The sequence below is a fragment of the Canis lupus genome, chromosome 26 (genome assembly GCF_011100685.1).
Source record: "Canis lupus familiaris isolate Mischka breed German Shepherd chromosome 26, alternate assembly UU_Cfam_GSD_1.0, whole genome shotgun sequence".
Lineage (NCBI taxonomy): Eukaryota > Metazoa > Chordata > Mammalia > Carnivora > Canidae > Canis > Canis lupus.
Genome location: NC_049247.1, coordinates 20,030,842 through 20,052,950, shown reverse-complemented (window position 1 = coordinate 20,052,950; position 22,109 = coordinate 20,030,842). Strand labels below are relative to the sequence as shown.

Below are 22,109 nucleotides of genomic sequence, written 5' to 3'. Positions count from 1 at the left end.
CCTGAGCTAGAAAAAGCGCTGCATTTAGGTAATGCCTGTTGTCCTGTTGGCCTTCCCATCTGATGCCATTAATGTTGCAAGAAGATGTCTAAACACTTGACTCTGCCTTCAGACTCTGTGCATGACACGGAGGAGTGGCCATGGGAGTTGCCACAGATGCAAAGTGGCCCCTCCAGCATGGAATCCAGAGGCCCTCTGGAGCTAGTTGCTATCAATACCACCAGCTCACAGGTGGTCTCAAAAATCATTCCTCTGAAATTGAACACCAATAAAAAATAAATTTATTATTAAAAAATAATAATAATAAAATAAAAATCATTCCTCTGCCCCATGAAGGAGAAGGATGAGGATCCATACATTTTGACATGGGAAAAAAAAAAAAGGCCCCAAGATCTATCAACGGTGGGGGGAGAAAAAGCAAAGTTGCAGAATAGAATGTCTGGCATGTACCCATTTTTGTTTGGTTTGTATCTGCACAGAAAAAGGCACTCCTGAACTGTTCATAGGGATTTTTTTTTCCTAGAGGGTGGGCTCACAGGGGACACTAATTTCCTTGTGATGCATTTCTGATTGTTGATTTTTTTTGTATCAACTTTTGTAATCGGAAAAACCAAAATAAATCTCTTTAAAAAAAATAATCCCCCAAAATCGAGCTACAAATATGAGGGTTGCTGCTCCGGAACATTCTGTGCCACCCACCTTCTTCTTCCCTCCTCCAGCCCATTGGCTTCTTGGTGATCACACCAGTGACTGGCTCAGACCAAAACACGCATTTCAACAGAAACGGGGAATAAAGGAGGCTTAGGAGGAGCATTCCAAAGTCACATAGCAAGTGAATGACAGAGCTGGGACTTGAGCCCAGACGCCTCTTGTCCAAGCAATGGCCACCACTTAACAAAGCAGGGGCTCCCCCAGGGTGTTCCTGGCTGTCTCTGGGGTGGGGCTTCTTTTGTGGATCCTTATATTGCTATCTTTTAAGTGTTCTGGGGAAACACTTTTGCAGTCCCCTGAGATGGTCGTTAAAACACAGAGCCCCGGATTCCCAGAACGCCCACACCGTAGTCTGCAGTGAGACCCCGGGATCTGAATTTCAATGCACTCCACGGTTATTCTTAAGCGCAACCGAGTTTAAGAATTATTGCCATAGAAATTGGCAGTATCTCTTCCTAATCTTGGCTTCATGCTTGGCTTTCGATGGGTTACATTGGCTTACGTCCAGGCACACTACAGCACTGGCATTGGAGGAGTGATCATTTGCAGCGGGCACGGAATACAGGCTGGTGCAATTCGGGAACACCCCACATCATGCCCCTCACCCCCACCTCCCCATCCCTGTGATCACCATTGATCCCGAACACCAGGATGGTGTTCTCTCCGCCTTAGCCAATTAGTGTGAAATTTAATTTTTGCTAATCAGCCTGAGCAAAGGGAGCACAAAATTAATTTAATGCATTAATTTTGAGTTCTACACAACCCAAGTCTGGAGCCCAAAGGAAAATTAGTGCTTTCAAATTAGGGACATGACAGACGCTTTTCACAGAGACAAGTAGCCCCTGACCTACCCCTGCCCCCAAACCCCTCTCCCTTCCTACATTCAGGGCCCGAGGGCTTCATCCATAGAGGTGAGGGGTGGGCACCACGCCCAGAGCCATTAGGTGAATATAAAATGAAAACCAATTTAACGAGGAGAGAGCCTAGTTTGCAAACCCAGAAGGGTCCTTGCGGATTACTCAAGGACCAATTAACTAGAAATTATTCCGAAAACCTCCCTGGATCCACCACTTAAGCCAAATCATCAGAAACTCTCTTTCTACTTAGGGACAATGACTCCAAAGTTCTGCCAGGGAGAAGGGGACAGAAGTGAATGAATTTTCTGTACATTTTGCATAGAGTCAAATAGAAATAATATATATCCTGCTCACTGGCATCATTTCCACTTTGAGCGAAACAGCAGGTAACAAAAAATTTTGATGGACGTTAAATGCTGAGCACAAATGGGACCCACTGGGCTGTCACTGTCACTTGTCATTCATTATGTGAGCACCGACTGTGTGCCAGGCCCTGCTTTCAAGGATCTGCCCGCTGAGTTGGGGAGATTAAAACACATGTGGAGCACCCATATATCTGAACCCAACCCTGTCCTTGGCTCTTAATATACAAGAGCTCTCAAAACTCCCCAAATCGGGACACCTGGGTGGCTTAGTGGTTGAGTGTCTGCCTTCGACTCAGATCGTGATCCTGAGTCCTGGAATCTAGTCCCGCATCAGGCTCCCTGCAGGGAGCCTGCTTCTCCCTCTGCCTGTGTCTCTGCCTCTCTGTGTGTCTCTCATGAATAAATAAATAAAAATCTTAAAAAAAAAAAACTTATCTATAGAGAGTGAGCAGTGGCCTTTCCCTGTCTTCCTCTACTTTTCGATTTGATGAAAAGAATCAGTTCATTATAAACCCTTGTAGGAGTAATAGCTCACCCTCACTGAATGCTGGAAAGAGACATTTTTGTCATTCCCTGTTCACAGAATAGGAAACTGAGGCATTGAGTGGTGAAATGATTTGTTCAAAGTCATGGCTGATAGGTCCCACGGGGAGTCTGGCTCAGACAGCCTGAGTCCCAGGTCCTGACTCATAATTACAATGCTGTCCTGTCCCTACATCCACTGTCTAATTCAATCCCTCACCCCCCAAGCCCCTGGGGGTCAGCAGTGCAAGAGTCGTAGATGATCCTCAGGAAGTAGTGGATGGGGAAGGAAGTATAAAACATCCAGCTGCATGCAGCTCAAAGACAAGATCAACCACCCCTCTGGGGCCATGGCCAAAGGGAGTTTTATGAACCCCTAGTGTAAGGCAAGCCCCATCCCCATCCTCATCAACCTGAGTGATTAAGAGAGAAAATGGAAAATAAAATCAGAAAAAGTGGGGTGGGGGAGGGGGATAAATCAATAGACAAAAGGTCTATCCAACTGCAGAGCCAGCTGGCTGGTGCGCTGTTTGCTTGTCAAGGAGATTAAGCCACGGCTTCAATCTCACGGTATCTGCCCTCAAAGCTGCTTCAGTCATTAGGGGAAATTCAGAACAATTCTGTGGCTTAGTGGCAGGCTCCAGGGTTCCCCAGAGACTCACTCTGGGCAGCAGTTCAAGCTCTGCCTGTGGATTTTTCTTCCCAGACAGATACACCACCTGCTCCTAGGTGATGGTAACAGTTACCTTAATCGTCGTCACTACTACACAATGCTCACCACGAGCCTGGCACAGGGTAACCCACAGAACCTTCGCAGCAGCACCAGGAGCTAGGTCCAGACATCTCGGCATTCCAGATGAGGACCTGAGGCACCAGGGACCCGAGGACACCCAGCCAGCCAGTGGCATAGCTGGACGTGAATCGAGGCAGCCTGGCTTGAGAGCCTTCACTCCTGACTACACCATCAAACTGCCTCTCGGGAGCTCAAAAAATCCATAAAAATTCTGCGGGAGCCAAGGACAAAGGGAGGGACAGACAGCCTCTAGCACGTCTGTGGGAACTGGTCATGGGGCCACGCTGGGAGAAATGTCATGCCTCAGAGCAGAACACAGGGGATGACACATCACTGACTGGCCTTGTGGGGAGAGTGGTTTTCATGAGCTTTCGAAGGGGTCTTCAAGAGGAAATAACTCCTTGGACGCTGTTCCCTACATCTCCCACCTTGGAAATACTTTGGGGCCAGCCCCCATCTTCAGGATGGAGTTCAAACCTCTAATAAGATTCTCACAGCCACTGTGATCTAAGCCGGCTTCAAGGACTGGCCCCACTCCATCACCTCCCCATGCACCCGACACCCTCCAACCACCAGAACCACAACTGCCAGCACAGGTCCTCGATCTCAGTCTGGTTCTTGCTGTGCCCTTTACCTGGAATGCTTCTCTACCTTGTCACCTGGCCAGCTCCGGTTCATCTTGAAGGATGAGCCACTCCCTGACCTGATTCCCAGTCCAAGGAGGTGCTCTTCCTCCATCACAGCCTGTTTGGAGTCAGCCAGACCCAGGGTCAAAGCCCAGCTCTGCTACTCACCAGCTGTGTGATATTGGACAAATCACTTCACCTCTCTGGTCTTCACTGTACCCATCTAAAACATAGGGGTAACTAATGATACCTTCCTTATGGTTTGATTTGATGGTAAAATGAGATAAAGCAGGTAAAGGATGTGTCACAACACTGGCACGGACACATTGCTCATTTCGTATTTCTCTAATTACTAAATCCACTATTATTTCATTCATTCATTCCATTGGCATTGAATTCTTTGAGGGGTAGAGAAATAGCTAAGACACAATCACATATATGTTAGCAATGGTGGCAATGTGCGAAGTCTTGCTGTGTAAGAGACAGTGTAATAATTACTTTATATGCACCTCCACACACCACCCTGTGGAGAAGAATATGGAGTCATCACTGTCACCATGTTGCTGATAATGACACAAAGGCTCAGAGTCCCGTAGCAGTGAGGGCCCAAAGCCAGCCGTCCTGATCCACCCTCTGCTCCTGGACCAGACACACCAAGTCAGGACATCACATCCATCCCTTAACCTGTACTTAAAATACAGTCCCTAGTATTTTCATTTGTGTTACAAAGTAGGTAAAGAAGACATTGTGGCCCTGGGGGAAACTGAGGCATGCAGAGCATTCCAACTGTGCACTCCTCTGTGGGGCTTTAGCTAAGCCCATGGTGGTCATCTGGGACTATGCCCACACTGTGGCCATAGAACCTCTGCAGCCAGCTTTCTATCAGTAGGACACTCTCCCCAGAATGTCCCAGCAGCTAAGGCTCAAGAGGCTCTAATATCCTGAGGTAGATAGGCAACCTGGCTGGTTTAGTCTCCTGGGGATTACAGAGCTGCCACACCCAGTCCCCACCCAGTCTTAGCAGAGCACGAAGAGTCGGAAGACTTGGTAGATGATCTAGACTCAGTCACAAATCACTTCCCTTACCTCCTGGAACTTAGCTCCTGCTGGCCACGCTTGTGACTAGCCAGGGCCAAACTCCTCAGCACCTTGCAAATGGACTTTCTGACCTAAACCATATCCTGGTGGATCCCATGGATCCTCTCTTGGCCATTCCTTAACAAAAAGTGAAATGTCTCAAGCTAACGATACCAGACATCCGGAGTGCACAGACCTGTCTTTTGCTATAAATAAAGTCTTAGGGAAAACCCAGAAGATACTCCAGAGAGGGAAGAAAACACCCCATTCTCATTTTTCTCCATGTGTTCCCTATAGGAAATTCCTATAAGAAGAAAGACCTGCTTTCTTGCGAAAATAAAAAACCCCACTTTGCATCGAGGCAGATTTTGCACGCTTGAAGAATATTTATAGCCAGCTTCCTGGAGGCTTCTCATCTCCTCTTCTGCTCCTTTGCAAATGAAGCACTTAAATCATTTTGCAATAATGTTGTCTTTTTAATAAGCCTAGTCAAAGGGAGTTTCCACTGATGAGGCACAACATGTTTTAGCAACATTTCTATCAATTGTTTCCCCCCTCCTACGGAGACAAGCGGGTGGGGTTCAGAGGCCGTGAATAGGGCCAGGGGTGTCTTCAGGATGCACACATGGCCTGAAGGAATATCTGCCTCCTAACCTTTACCAGGTACTCTCGGAAGAAAGTAGACCACATGCAAGGGGATGCCTTGTACCTGTTCCCTAAGTGTGGCCCCCAGACCAGCAGGTTCAGCATCATCTGACAGCTCATGAGACATTCAGAATCTCCAGAGCCACTCCACGCCTACTAACTCAGAATCTCTAGGGCTGGGGACCAGCAACTATAGTCTAAGAGTTCACCTTGGGGCTCATTAAATGAAGCAGTGAAAGACTCCCCTCCCCAAGATTCCCTCCTGGGTCAAATCCACAGGAGATGGGATGGGGAAGCTACAGGGTACATAGCTCCCCACCCCCGCCCCGCCCAGGTGATTCTGATGCACTTCACAGTATAAAAGCAACCATTAAAAAAAAAATCAAAGTAGCTTTTTGGTGGAGGGAAAAGAATTAAAGACCTTTCTTCAAAGAAAATCTTACTTGGGCTCCAGTATGCTACATTTCACCAAATCTGAGCTGCCTCTGATTATAAGATGCACCACTATAGAAATAAGAAAAGAAAGTGCTACCAATTTTTAGTGGAAGGTGCCAGTGATTTTCAAGATGCATCACAATCACAGAGAAGTGGAAAGGTGAGAAATAATGTGCATTGGGAATCAATAAAATACATTATTAAAGCAAAGAAATGTATCTATTGCCATTGATAGGTTTGGGAGTTCTGAAGTCCTTTGATCTCTTCTTAGCCCTTTGACAGAGAGAATCTTGGGACTTCAGAAGATAAATCTTCTAATTACTGCATCCAAAAAAAGGCAAGCCAAAGAGCAGAGGAAGAGATCTGTGCCACATACATCCAACAACTGAACTTATATCCACGGTATATGAAGGGTTGCTACAAATCAATAAGAAAAGCAGTAGAAAATGGCCAAAAGACTTGAAAGACCACTTTGCCAAAGAGGGTAACAAGCAGCCAAAAACATATGAAAAGCTGCAAATTAAAATCATGATGTTGGATTACTGCATGCCCAACAATATTGCTAACTGAAAAGGATAATACCAAGTGCTGGTAAGAGTGTGGAGCAACTGGAATGCTCACCCATTGCCATGGGAAGATAAATTGATACATATAATTGAGCAAACTGTTTGTATCAATTAAAACCCAAAATAGAAAGAACTTAAAACCTAGCAATTCCATTCCTAGTGATTTCTTAAAAGAAAATGCATGATCTGTGCACCAAAAGATGTGTGGAAGGATGTTCACGGCAGGCTTATTCATAAGAGTTTAAAGCTGGAAATAACCAAATGTTCATTTAGAATAGAATGAATCAGTAGTGCTATATACACATGATAGCACGCTATACGGCAGTGACAATGAGCAAGCCACAACTGCCCATAACATGGATGATTGTCACAAACAATGTCACATGAAAGAAACCACACAAATGGGTACACACATTTGATTGCATTTAGGTAAAGTTTAAAAAATAGGGGGTAAAAAACCCCATCGATATTGCTAGAAGTCAGTTCAGTGGTTACCCTTGGAGGGTAGTGGCTGAAAGGGCCACGAGGGTGGGTTTGAAGGGAGCTGGGAATGTTCTGTGTCTCCACATGGCTGTTGATTGCCTTGGTGTGTTCAGTTTGTGAAAACTCATTGAGCTGTATACTTATGAGGTGTGTGCTTTTTTGTATGTTGGACCTTAATATAAAGTTTACAAAGGAAGAAGAGGGTGGGGAGAGAATCTGAATAGGAGGAGGAAGAAACCATAACATTTGGTCCACTCAAATGTGCTTCCTGAATAAAGCTGTTTTGCCTCCTATTTGAATTCTTTAGGGAACTGATGTCATAACCTTGGTTTGTAGTTCAAGACGATGTCCGCAAAAGCACCCCTCTTCTATTCACTGTACGAACATCCCTGAAGTGGTACTTTGCCAGGTTACTTAGTACCCCTTTTCATGAGGACTCATAGAAGGAACTTCTCTGATATTTCCATACCAGGGAAAATTAGGATTATCTCAAGCAACAGGTGTGTGTGTGTGTGTGTGTGTGTGTGTGTGTGTGTGTGTGTCTAACTTGGGGGACAACATGTCTTTGGAATATCTTAATATCTTGCTTCCCTCTTTGCTTTGGTTGCTAAGAAGCTCAGTGTCAACATTTCAGTCCACCTTTCATGGCTCCATTTTGTGTTTACTGTGCACCAGGGACTGGGCCAATATGATGAACAAGACACACCCCTGCTCTTGCGGCCTCAGTTAGAACACACCCATCAGTGCAGTGGTGGGAAGCACAGGGCTCCGGGATCACATATGGTAGGAGCCGAACTGGGCACTTGAGTGGCTCAGTTGGTTGAGCATCTGCCTTCTGCCTGGGATTGAGCCCTGCATTACGCTTCCTGCTCAGCAGAGAGCTTGCTTCTCCCACTCCCTCTCCTGCTCCCCCTGCTTGTGCTCTCTCTCTCTCTGTCAAATAAGTAAATAAATCTTTAAAAAAAAGAAAAAAAGGTAGAAGAACCACCTGAACTGGGTGAAAAGGGATGACCAGGCATTAACCAGGGGAGGAGGGTGGAGAGAACAGCCCATGCAAAGTCTGTGAAGTGAGAGCAAGTCTAAGGTTCAACAGTAGATTTCTATTTCCTAAGTCTTCCTCTGGTTGGATGCACTCTTCAACTCTTCCTTCCCGTTGCTCTGACTTTCTTAGCTTTTAAACTATATCCTACTTTTCCCAGGCCCTATACCTCTTTTTATAACCGCATACAACACAAAGACATAGAGAACCTGAGTAGAATATCGTGCAGGTGCTGATACTTTGAATGCTCAGTTCAGGTCTCAGAAGCCTGGCCCCCTCCCTTCCTTCTCCCAGCGTGGCATAAGCTGTAGCCCAAGCTGTTAATGATGCTTAATGATGCTAACCTCATCACTCTCTCCAGTCTCCCCCAGCAGCTGAGGCACCCCCCAAGCCCCCAAGTCTGACTTGACAGTTTGTGATGAATTACTGTATGAAATGTCAGCTCAGTGGGAAGGAGTTTCTATAGGGAAGTCACCAATATTCCCAACCCACGCAGAGCTCTCTGATTTTTTGCTTCTGCCGCTCTACCAATGCTACTCCCTGCAAGAGAGGTCAGGCTGCATGCTCTCTAGAGCCTTCAATGAGACTGGGGGTGAGGGGCTTGTGTGCCATTTCCTCTCCTCCTTACAGTATTTTGCCCAAGAGGGCATACCTGTGGTACAGCCTTTCCACCCACCCTCACCTAACTCGCTGTGATACGACTGTCCCTTCTAGGAGTCCCTGCCTCTTCCTTGCCCATGGGACTCAGACAGAGAACCCTTGGTGGGGAGAGTGGACACAATTATAAGGAGAATGAGAAAGGACAGAAAAGAGATAGCCTGCCCCCCCAAACTTCATACATGTCCCCTTGTGAGCCAGCCAGGGTCAGCTCAGGCTGTCCACATAGGAAAGAGAAGGTGTTCTGTTGGCTTGATCATAAACCCAATTATAGCCACCACTATCCATAAACCAAACCAAGCAACATTATTGTAATAATAGCAACACGGGCCCACAGGTGTGGAAAGCTCCAGTTTTGCTCTAAATTGATGAATATAGTCCCAAGTTGCCTCAGGACCTTTGCACTTGTCACTTCTACTCTTTTCCCCAGATCTGCACATAGATGGCTATGCCAAATGATTCAGAACTAGACTCAAACATCTCAGTGCATGGAAGCTTTCCTGGACACTTAGACAAAAAATAGCCACCTCCCCTCTGACCGTCACCTCCCTCTGCTTAATATCTACAGCACTGTACCATCCAAAAATAGTTTGCTTGTTTATTTACTTGTGGTCTGTCTTCCTCAGTTGGCCTGGGGACCTCGTGAGGACAGGGATTTTTGCCTTCTCCCTAGCTGTATCTGAGGTGGCCAGCTGAATGCCTGGTACATGGAAGATGCTCACACATATTTGCTCAAGGGATGAATAACTGGACTTCCTTTGAACTTCAGTAGGCCCCTGTAAACTACCTAGGACTAAGGATGAGATGGGCAAAGCACTCACCCAGGGTGCAAAATTTTAGGGAGTGCCAAGAAACTCAGAAACCGAGATAAATAACATTCTAATGCAATATTTAAGAACGTCAAAATTAATGCCAAAATCCATGATGAATAAAACATCAAAAATTTAAATGAAGACAGGATCCCACTGTGCCGACTGCCTTACTTGCCTCACCTTAATCCCGGCCCACCAGTCCTGTGTTTATTTGAAATTTTGGTATTTGGCTCATCATGGATTTTTTTTGCATTAATTTACATTTTAAAAGATACTGCACTGAAATATGATTTATCTTGCTGAGTTTTTGGCACCCCTTTAAATTTCATGCCCTATGCACGCGACTTACTTGAGTCCAGGCTCTGAAAAACTAAGCAGAACAGCAAGTTTCCATGAACAACTCTTCCTTGATCTATCCACGGCTCTTTGACCGTGACCCACATATATATTATATGGATCTGTTTAGGAATCTGGAATTTTCTGTAGTCCCCTTGGGGGCAGGGACCGTCTGGCTCCCATCCTTATCCTCAGTCCGTGAACTCAACACCCCACTAAGGATAGAGGACGTGAGCAAATGGTCATACCCTCACCCCACAACGTAATCTCCAATTACATGTCCCTTTCCACCCCTGAGAGGTGACCACCACTCTGAATTTGGTGCTATTATTTCCATTAAATAGCTTCACACCATAAGGCAAATGTCCCCACTCAATATACAGTATTATTCTGCATATTTAAAAAATTAATACATCTGATATCATATTTTAAGTATTCTTTCATAACCTAAATCATTTGTCTTCAGTGCTATGTTTTCAAGGGCAATCCATGTAGATCCATGTACCTTTTGTGGAAGGGTCAGGAAATTTTTTCTATAAAGAGCCAGATAGTAAATATGTTTAGTCTTTGTAGATCATAGATTCTCTGTCACGACTTCTCAGCTCTGTCATTGTGGCATGAAAGCCACCAGAGACTGCACACAAATGAATGGGTGTGGCTGTGTGCCAATAAAACTTTCTTCACAAAAACAAAAACAAAAACAAAAATGTAGTCAACTGGGTTCAGCCCGTGGACCATAGTTTTCTGCCTCTTTATTCATTTTTACTTTTGGCAACTCAATTTTTCACCTAACAAAATGTGTTCATTTTCTTATTGATAGACTCCCATTTGGGTGTTTACATTTCTTCAGCATGACAAAGCCACTCCTATATACTTCTTCGTGTCTCTTCTTATATAAATGAGAGAGATTCTCTTGCATATACACACAAAATGGAATTGCTGGAGCATGGTGTATGGACAGGATCATCTTGTTCAGAGACAAAGTTGGGTTGTTCAAGAGTGAAGAGATCAATTTACACTCCCACAGCAGCATATGAATTCCTGCTGCTATACATCCTTGCCAACACATGGCAACTCAGCCTTGGATTTTGCCAATTTGAGGTGAGAAATGGTACCTATTGTGGTGTTAATTTGCATTTCCTGATTGCTTACTTACCTTAAGCATCTTTTCATGAGACTACTGGCCATTTGAATTCCAGGATGTTTGAACTCTTGACACAAGAGTTCCCCTCTTGGGACCTGCCGATTCCTCTTTTTGCCCATTTTTTCCCCTACTGGAGTGCTTTTTCTTTTTCCAATTGATTCAAGAAAGTTCTTTACATGTCCACATACTCTTTGCCAGTTATATGTATTGCAAATTTCATGGCCTAGTATGCGGTGTGTCTTCATCTTACGCTTTGATAAACAGAAGTTGATTACTCTCATAGAGTCAAATTTGTCAATTTTTCCCTTGTGATTTGTGCTTTCATGACTTACGTGAGAAATTCTTCCCCTTGGAGTCAGGTGATACGAGTTTGCATCTCAGTGCTACACATGCTAGGTGTGTGACCTTAGGAAGAGATGTAATTTCCCAGAACTTCAGTCTCCTCCTTTGCAAAATGGGGACAAGGTCTGCATGCCACCCCCACCCCCCCACACACACACCCAGGGCTATTTTGAGGAGGCTTGTAAAGTACTTAGCACAGTGCCGGGCACATCATCACCTCCCTGGTCAACCTCGTCCCACCCAGGGACCCCACACAGGAGGGATGCAGTACCTTGCTCTCTAGCAGGTCTGCATTCTGCCGGAGTTCATTCCGGGACTTTTCCGATTTTTCTAGCTTCTGTCTCAGCATCGTAAGCTCCTCCTACAAAAACAAACACTTTAACAGAAACCATCCTGGAGCAGAGGCAGAGGTCCCACACGGGTTAAGAGCAGCTGGGGAATGGAGTAGTGGTTCTGTCAACCCAACTGATGATGTCCAGATGCTCAGCTCATTCCCCATTTCTGAATCTCAACCTCCCAGTCTAGGGGCTGAATGCAAATCCTCAGAATGAGTCCATTGTTTAACCTGGGACTGGGAATGCCTGAGTGAGATGGTGCCCTGGGCCCTTCACCCTCTCTGAGACCGCTCTTCTGTCAATGGCTCAGCGTTATGTTTGCAGTACTGCCATCAGGAGCTGCCTCGATGTGCACCCACAGAAGACTGTTGGGGTGAACTATGGAATGTACACAGAAAAGGGTCCTAGGCTGTCGTGGAGAGAGAACCAGGGAGACCTCTGCGAAATGGGACATGGCATGACTCCCAAAATATATTGCTAAGTGTAATATGCCAGCGGCAGAAGCATATGAACAGTATGCTATCTTTTGTGTATGAGAGAAAGAAAGTCTGCATGCATGGGTGAATTGACTAATTCTGCAAGAATAAACAACAGCAAAGATAAACCAGAAAGCAATCGACGTGGGTACTGTAGAAGGCGGGCGCTACCAGGGTAGAAGAGACAGCAAGAGGAGTGTTCTCCAAGAGGCAAAGAGATCAAGGACTCAAGGATCCCACCACCAAGTTTCTCTGGGATGGATAGTAGGTGTCCATGTGCCGCTGGGTGGTAATGGGGTATCTAACACCAACAAGTCTACAGTGTAGCCAGACATGGGACAGAGGGTGGTCTATGTCTGCATTGATGGAAGCCAAGGGATATCTGGAAAAGGGCAGTGAGGGCTGATGGGCAGAGCATTTCTAAATCAAGAATCTGCAGGGTGGAGACACTGGGTCCGGACGCAAGCACTAACATGAGGGTGCAAAGAAGGAGCGGCCACCCGGCGCCCTGCCTGCCACGTGGACTGACCTCCTTGGCATGGAGCTGCTCGTCTCCAATAGTGGAGCTCAGCAGCGGCCGGAGGGAACCGAGCAGCTGCCACCATGACCAGTCCTTGACCGCCAGGAACACAGCCACATTCTTCTGGATGCACTGTGAGGCCAGTCGGTGAATCTGCAGGGAGAAGAGGTCAGAAACTTGAGGGGAGCCCTTCCCAACCCAGGGAAAGTGAAGGAAAGAGAGCAAGGGGATGGCAAAAGGGATGGAAAAAGTGGGCTCATGGCTAATGGAAGAGATTGGGTAACTTAAAAATTTTAAGAGGTTCTTTTCAATGGTGCCATAATAGCGCTGCATAGTGACAGCTGGTAGCTGTGCCTGTGAGCCGAGCACAACATATAGACTTGAATCACCATGTTGTACGCCTGAAACTAACGTAACACCGGGTGTCGACTCTATTCAGCAAAAGTAAATATGAAAGACTCCTAACTCTGGGAAACGAACAAGGGGTAGTGGAAGGAGAGTTGGGTGGGTGGATGGGGTGACTGGGTGACGGACACAGAGGGGGGCACTTGACAGGATGAGCACTGGGTGTTATACTATATGTTGGCAAATCAAACTCCGATAAAAAATACACAAAAAATAAATTAAAAATAAATTAAAAAAAGAAAAAGTAAATAAAAATGTTGTTAAATTTTAAAAAATTGTTTTGAAAGCCTCTTCTCATCAAGTTGGGCTCTGGGCATTGGATGTTATGCCACAATATAATTTTGCATGACCTAAGAAGAAGAGGAAGAGGAGTCCAAAATATTATACAGCAACACCTTGTATGGGGCTTAGATTCAGAAGCCACCATGAAAGGCAAATCATTGAATATCCCTGCAATTGCCCACAAGACACAATGGCCATAATTATGTCTCATGGTGATATTTAGGGGCTAGGTATCACTTTAAGTGAATTTAAACACAAATCCCAGGCTTCTCAAACCCGAGTGTGCCTCACAAGCGCCAGAAGAGCTTGTTAAAACACAGATGCTGGGCTCTGCCCCCAGAGGGTCTGATTCAGTAAGTCTGAGTGGGGCCCGAGAATGTGCATGGCTAACAGATGCCAGGTTGGCATGGATACTGTTGGCCTGGGGACCACCCTTGGAAGTCCACCGGCCACATTCATTCATGTCTCAGGTGGGAACCATGTCGCCTACCAAGCCAGAAGATCCGTCCCCATCATCACCATCATGAGAGCCAATGCTTGCACAGCGGTACGGCTCTCCCTACAGGCCAGGCAGCATGCTGAGCACCTCACAGACTTAGCTCAGTTCACACCACAGCCCCGGGAATGGAGGCGTTACTGTCATGTCCATTTTACAGATGGGGAAGCTGAGGCACAGAGAGGCACGCTCAGGTGCTCAGCACCATACAGCTGCCCAGCTATGGGGTTGGGATTTGCACCCCTGCAGCCTGGGTGCAGGAAGAATCTCGGGTCTTAATTAACCTCTATTCTAAATAATTCCAAGGGCATAAGCTACTGGAGAGCAGTGGGTCAGTGGGTTCGCCCACAATATTTCAATTATTAATGTTCTTGCATTTGCCAAGTAAGTATACTTGAATTTACAGATTCACATAAACTGGAGGTGCATGTAATGAGACTGCGTGCTAGTAGTACTTAGTAATGAGGATACTAAGGTAATAGCAACTAGCATTTATCGAGTAGCTGCTCTACGGCACGTACCATGCTAAGTGCACACGACCCCATTTCACCTTGACCCAGCTACTAAGTGGTGGAAGTGAGATTCAAGCATAGTTCTTATTTGTCAAAGCTGTGCTGCCTTTTTTTTTTCCATTGCTCAAGCAACAGGGAAGTTCAGTCTCCAAAGGTCTCAGAGGATAGTAGCCCAGGGTGGCTCAGGATTGCGGACTCTGAACTCTGAACTTGGGTCCCCTAAGCCTCGGTGGCCCGGTCCTGTCATGCCCTGCCCACTGACCCATGAAAGCCAAGTTCTCTAGAGATGGAACAAGTGGAGGCCATAACAAACCAAGCAGGGCTTGGACCGCCTCATGATATCCAGATCAAGTCTGACATCATTGATAATTTGACGTCAATGTCCTAGAGACAATCACAACATCTTACAAAGTGTCACTTTAAAGTCCTGCCATTCAGGGTAAGCCTGTGGACCAGCAGCGCTGGCACCATCATGGGAGACCTGCAGAGCCCTGTGCTCACCCCAGACCCACTGGATCTGCAAGTGCATGTTAGTAATATCCTTTAGGGTTTCATGCACCAGCGCAAGTGTGAGAAGCGTGAGATCGCAGCCCCCAGATCAGCTCGGATGCTGCTTTGCCCGGATCTCACACCTCTGCAGGGATGACGAGGCACGCTAGCCACCATACCTTCAGCTTTTTGAATTCCTGCCGAGACAGAAAGCCCTTACAAGCCGCCTGGAATAAAAGGATCCTGTGAGACGCCAGCTTCTCCCGCTGCCTCTCAAGCCTAGAGACCACGCCTGCCTTGAGGAAAACCTGGAAGGAGAGAAGGTGGCAGGTGACTCCTCTTTCCCTTCTTCTAGCTTCTGGATGCTCAGAGCACGGCCCCATGAGCAGCATTGTCACCACTGAGGAGCCTGTTAGAAATGCAGAATCTGGGACCCCACCCCAGACCTGATGAACCAGAGCGACATTTTAACATGATCCTCAAGGGACCCAGGCACATGTTTGCTTGAACACCACAGCTAGGAGACTTGGCCTAAATGTCTCTGTGCACCAGGACTGCCTGGAGAGTGTGGGAAACACACAATCCCAGGCTTCACCCCAGGAAAGCTGATGAAATCCCTGGGTTTAGTGTCAGGCCTGGAAATGTGCATTCTTTCTGGGAAGAGCTGCCAACTGTCTGAAAGAAACAGTGCCCTCGAAATACTTGGTCCTACTTTAAAAGGAGGGGCAGAGGATGTTGAGGAGCTGAGGGCAGCCCTCCTGGGCTAAGAGAGGAGGGGGCCAGGCTGGTGCCATCTACATGAGGTGCTCAGGTAGCTAACAGAAAAACAGCTTGCAGTCCATAGTTTCCAGGCCTCTGCTCATCAATAATGGATGGAGGTCCCTCTGCAGCAGAGTGATCAATGCCTCCTCGGCACCCTGCAGGGCCGCCTTCCATAGACTGCAGGACATGCAGAGGGATTTTCTGAGAACCTGATGCTTTGGGGCCGGACCTGATCTGGCCAGTGTGCTAAGGTAGCCATAATCTGTGTCACCCCACTAGAGGCAAAGGAAAGATGCCCTAATGGCCGGGGACTTGAGTCAGTGACAGGCGAAGGGGTCACTTTTCAGATGCCCAGCTGCTGCTCATTTCTGTAACCAGCCTGATGTATTTCTTTGCCAGATGTGGCTTATCACCCCCAAAGATGTTCAATTTCTCCAGGGGCACTGGATTAATCAGTGATAATATGTTAATCAGCGATATTATCAAGCAATGGGGCGCATTATCAACCAATGTTATGGATCAGAACCAACCACTTGATACATGCAGGGAAAGTACTTCACACGCACAATCCTATATGGCGGTTATTGTGATCCCCCCACTTTATGGAAGGAGACATTAAAGCTAAAAATGGCATTCCCCCCACAACCCTCCACTAGCAAGTGGCAACAGCAGGCCTATTTCCCTCTGCCTAACTCCAGACTACAGTTACCACTGAATGCAATTAACATTTGCATGGCATCTAGGTTTTTCAAAGCTCTTTCTCCTATGTCCCATTTTAATAATAATAAAAAAAAACAACCTTATGAGGAATCTATTGGCCTGGGGAGATTATGTAATTGACTCCAGTTCACATAGCTGGTGAGCTGCAAAGCCAAGTTCACCTCCAGTACCCCATCCTCATTGTCAACATGAAGCTTCATTTCCTCCTTCGCTATGATATAAACGTCTGAAGCTTGGGGTTGAATTGCAATTTGATTCCAGGTGGAACAAAGGGTCTCCATCGATTGGCCATTCCCCTAAACCTATTTGCTGTAATGGAGACCACTCTACCTATCCCACAGCGAACCCTCCCCCCACGGGAAAATGAGAATTTGCACGTCCAATCCGCGCGAACTCTGTTTTGCAACCTTCCCTGGCCTTACAGAACACTTCATATCCACCAGAGCCACCAAGACAATTAGCCTCATTGAAATAAAGACACGATTGACTCATTACCTATCAGATTGCCTCAATAATGACTGTATTAATTTCACAAGCTAGCGAGTCCCAAAAGCCGCTATAAAAAAAAAAATCAATGATCAAAATGATGACAGCTCTAGTTCGTATATTACAAAAGGCGGCGGGTGCTGCCAAAACCACTATTGATTAAGTATGAAGCTTTCATTAAAAAGATAATTGGAAACGACCATACGCAGAACGGGAATAAGTCACCGGCTGTGCAGAATCTTATCTTGATTTTTTTTCCTTCTAAAGAGCATCTTGCCAGCCAGAAGGCCAACTGCATGTGGGATACCACCTTTTTCATAAATGTCATGGCCCTCAGCACAGGCCTTGATAAGGCACCAGGGGCTGAGAATCACAAAGAAACGTCTAAATTATTTGCTTTTGTGGGTCCAATGGCTTATCGGACCCAAGCAGAGTGTAACATCCCAACAGCCCCACATTTAAGGAATCTACTGGGGCTACTGCTAATGCAAACTGTTTTCCTCTAAAAATGCTGAAGGCCAAGGTCTAAAAAAATCTGATATGACAAGAGCTCCCATATCTGGGACTGCTAAGGAATTAGGTCCTGTCTTAGTCATTTTCCAGATTAGAGGAGATTCATTCTTTAAACATTACAATGTTAGCCTCTTTGATAAACGTCTCGCCCCCCTGACAAATGCATTCAACAAGTAAATGACAACTGGCTGATTCCCATAGCCAACTTGTGGGATAAGAAACAGTGGCTCCATTTTACAGATGTTGGAAGAGAGCCCCAGAGAGGCTAAATCACTTATGATTCACACAGTTGGGGAGTGGCTGAGCTGGGGTAGGGACCAGGTCTGACTGGTTCCTCTGCTTCATGACCTTCCCACCTAGGAAGTGTCCAATCCTGCCACACCTAAGACTTACACCTGCGCTGAAGGGTCACAGGCTAGTCTGGTTTCCAAAGGATGCATTACTGTAATTTGCTCTCGACTGTTTCTTAATGGTTTTCTCAAGAACAATGATTTTCTTTATTGGGACGTTTTGGCTTCTTCTAGATTTCTTGCCCTCACCATGTGAAAATGTGTGTAAAGACTTCTCCTGTTTTCTCCCATGCTCTACAATAGCCGCAGGGATGATAGAGACTGATTTTTATATTCATGAAAAAAACGGAGTAATTATCCAGACCAGTGGTTCTCAAACTTGAACATGTGCTGGAATCCCCTAGAGGGCTTGTCACAACCCACCCTTCTGAATCCAAACCCACAGAGTTTCAGATTCACTATGTCTCAGGTGGGGGCCTCTGAGAGTTGATGTTTCTAGCAAGCTCTCAGGGGATGCTGCAGCCACCACTGGCCCAGTGACCCTATTTTGAGAATTGCTGGTCCGCAAGGATGACGTTTTTAGAGCAAAGGAACAAGTGCTCTGATTTCAGGCCATAAAGACCCAGATATATTTCCACTAATAAATAGCAGACCCTACAGTATATTGAGAAGACCCTGGGATTCAGGGTGATATGGGTTTCCATGGGAGCTTTAACTGTCCTCCCTAGCTACCATAAGGCCTTTAAAAGGTATAGCTCCCTCACCAATAAAGAAGGGATTTCCCAGGCACCTGGGCAGCTCAGTGATTGAGTATCTGTCTTTGGTTCAGGTCATGATCCCAAGGTCTTGGGATCGAGTCCCAACTCCGGCTCCCCATGGGGAGCCTGCTTCTCCCTCTACCTATGTCCCTGCCTCTGTGTGTGTGTGTGTGTCTCTTATGGATAAATAAATAAAAATTAAAATTAAAAGGAAGGAGTTTACTAGTTATCTCACAGGAAATTTCAAGGGAAAAGAGGAATAATATGTGAAATGTCCAGCTTGGCACCTGGCCATGGGGGTGGGTGGGGAGGTTGGGGGGGGCGGACACCAAGGACCGACAGGTTCGTTCCTTGGAAAGGCTTGCAAAAGTCCAATCGCTGCTAACTCCTAGCGGGATAAATCAGGTTGAAACCACAGTAGACTACAGCTTTCACCACACATTTTTGTAGGAGGCCTGTGGGGAGAGGCTTGGGTGTCTTTGGGGCAATGACTATATGAAAGACTATGAGCTCTCCAAGAAAGCAGGTGGGACAGGGTACTCAGGGTTCCATGAATGACCAATAGCCAGTGATGCCACCATGGTGGGCTTCTGGAGACCAGGGCCCTTCCCCCAGTACCTTGCATGGCACATGGAAGTGGAAGGTGGTCAACAAAGGTTTGCGGGTTGATGTTACTCAATCAGGAGATGAGTGGAGAAGTGGATGGAGCAATTTTTCCTTTGGTTTATTCTCTCCAGTTTCTATTTCTGAACTTTGTCCCCCACCCCCACCTCTCACCTACCACATGATGCTTGAGTTTATAATCTCCATACCCCACTTCCCAAACTAGAACCCATGGAACACTGGTTCTGGGAGATGGTAAGGGTTCTTCCACAAAGACAAAAGGATGGGAGTCCCATAGTCAAAGAGTTTGGGAATTTGGGAAGCTCTGAATATATTTTCCTTCTTGAAAACTGAGTGGATATACGGATATATCAGACTCCATGAAATTCTTCCCTAAATGTTGAAACATTATGGAAAGGCTTTTGGCTTAACATTAGTTTGGGAAAAGCTATTCCTTTCAACATTAAAATCATGTGCCTTCTCATGGAGCCTTACTTTTCACTTTGCTGCTAATCAGCAAGGACTATAGTTGGGTTACTCTTGGTTTCAAAGTAAAAGTTACAAGCTCTGAGTGAAGATGAGCGTTTCTTCTTGCATTTTATGGCAGCTCTTCCTGAGATTTAGAAAGTCACAGTGATGTGCAGGGTGTTAACTCTTCCAGACCACTGAGGTCCCTGGGGGTGTAACTAACCTCTAATAAATGATATTTCCCAATGTTCTTTCTTCCCATATTATACCATGTTATCTTCCTGGCCTTGTAAGATAGGCATGGCAGAAAATCGCCAGCCCTGCCTTCAGTTTCCTGAAAAGGATTCCCACAGAGTTAGCAGACAATGAAGTAGGACAAGAATTGGGGCTCATCTAGATCTGTAATGGGATGAATGGAGTGACCTCAGAAAGCAGCTCTACTCACTTGGCTGTGCCCAACGACGACTGCCTTCTTCTCCAGGTCCAGGGTCTGCAGGAGCTCCTCCACAGCCTGGGGAGAAGAAGAAAGTTAAAGAGAGATAAAATGAGACAGACCCCACCATGGGACATCAGGCCAGCTGGCTGGCTGGCTAATACCTCAGGAAAGACAGGATGAGAGGCCCACCTCACCCAGGCAAGTGTAAAAGATGAGCATGTACTGACACCTATTGTGTGCCATCCACTATGTTGGGACCCTCACAGACACCATCTCCTTGCATCTCCATGGCAAGGTTGGGTACTCACACATTATGCCCATTTATATATAGAGAAAAAAAAACAGAGATGTAGAAGTAAGTGAAGGATGTGTCTGTTATGGAAAACAGTATGGCAGTTCCTTTAAAAATTAAACATAGAAAGATGCCTGAGTGGCTCAGTTGGTTAAGCATCTGCCTTCGGCTCAGGCCATGATCCCAGGGTTCTGGGATTGAGCCCCGCCTCAGGCTCCCTACTACTCAGAGGGGAGTCTGCTTCTCCCTCTCCCCCTGCCCCTACCTTTGCTCACACTCTCTCACACTTACACACTCTCTGTCTCTCAAACAAGTAAAACATTTTTAAAAAAATAGTGATAAATTTTATGTTATGTATATTTCACCACAATTTTTTAAGAAACAACAACAAGAAATGAAGGCATTTCTCCAAAGCTATAAATCACACAGAGCCAGACGACAGAGCCAAATTAGAATTGAAATCTGTCCGGCCACATTGCAACACCTATGATTTAACCATTTCCAGTGCCCAGGATGGCTCCAGAGGACCCTAGACCACTAGGAACTTCACCTGCTGTGTTGATGAAGTGTGCTGTGACAGCATGGCCGGCATTCTGTCCTTTCCCCATTGTACTTGCCAGAAACAATCTGGCCTTCACAAATATTTCCTGAATAAATGGCATGGCTGTTAACCATGTGTGCCCGACCCAGAGGATGGAGGGGGAGCCTCTGTTTGCTTCTTCTCTTATTTCCTCCACTCCACCTGGTACTGTTCTAGGCACACAGTAGAAGCACAATAAGTACAACGACTGTGCAAACAAATAAACAAGTGATCTAACAGAGGTGGAAATGGTGTAGGGGTGGTGGAAGGAGAAGGACAGACCCATGCAGGAGACATAAATTCACTCAAAGACATTTTCTGAATGCAGCCTTGGCCAAATCACAGCCATGTCGTGGGATTTTCCTTTGTCATCAAGGTATGCAGGCTCTGAAATAGCCCTGCTGGAGATATGTACCCTCAGGAAAATACAGGTCACACCTGGTTCCTTTGTGCCTGCAATTCCGCCCCCACTCTACCTCCACACCACCCCTCATGGACCTTCCATTCACTGAAAATCACAGTCTATTTTCAGAATAAATTGTCAGAAAAATAATTGCCACACTCAAGAAACAAAAGGTATTATGGGCCTGGTGTAATTTACTAGATGAGTTTCAGTTCCATGGGTCATCAGCATTATAGAAAATTTCCTAAGATGCTTTAAAAAAAAAAAAAGCTTATTAAAATCTGGTCCAAGACTATCGTCTAGGAGCAATTTTCCTCCTCTGACCTCCTCGAAGAACATTCCATAATGCCCTTCCACAAAATTCAGTGGTTTTACTCATTACATTTTAGCCAAAAATGTTCCCAAGGAGCTGTAGGCTGCAGAATGCATAAAAGCCAATATCTTCAAAACACAACATCTTTTTCTCTGCACAAGAGCAAAACAAAATGAAATTTGACCAAAAATGGATGAAAAATAAATAAAACCTACAGCCAGTGGAATTTTTCTAAGTCAATCATGGTGTTAACACTCAGAGTAGCGGTGGGGGGAATCAAGATCTGGAGGAGGTAGATCCACCTGGGCTGAGATCCTACCTGGTTTTATCACTCATGAACTGTGTGGCCTTGGACAAGCGCTTTACCCTGAGCTCTGGGCTCCTCTTCAGAAATATTATTTTAGAAGAAATAATAGCATCTATTCCAGAAGATTCTGTGGTTGTTCTTGCAGAAGGCTCCATGCCGAACCTGGCATGTAGCAAGTGCTCAATTGACATGAGAAGTTAGTTGTGCTAAAGTCCTTGAGTGAGTCTTACCAGTTCTGTCTTGGTCAAAACTT

At 45.9% G+C, this 22,109-nt stretch overlaps 1 protein-coding gene across 3 annotated transcripts in view; it reads right to left on the bottom strand.

Moving 5' to 3' along the window:
• Window positions 1-22,109, bottom strand: part of MYO18B (myosin XVIIIB) — a 255,617-nt gene that overhangs the window by 128,978 nt on the left and 104,530 nt on the right. For all 3 annotated transcript variants that reach the window (XM_038575488.1, XM_038575489.1, XM_038575490.1), the window contains exons 22-25: window positions 19,971-20,036; window positions 15,105-15,233; window positions 12,751-12,894; window positions 11,682-11,771 (exon numbers count right to left, since the gene is read on the bottom strand). In XM_038575488.1, coding sequence (XP_038431416.1) covers window positions 11,682-11,771; window positions 12,751-12,894; window positions 15,105-15,233; window positions 19,971-20,036 — 429 coding nt within the window. The remainder of the gene's footprint in view (window positions 1-11,681; window positions 11,772-12,750; window positions 12,895-15,104; window positions 15,234-19,970; window positions 20,037-22,109) is intronic.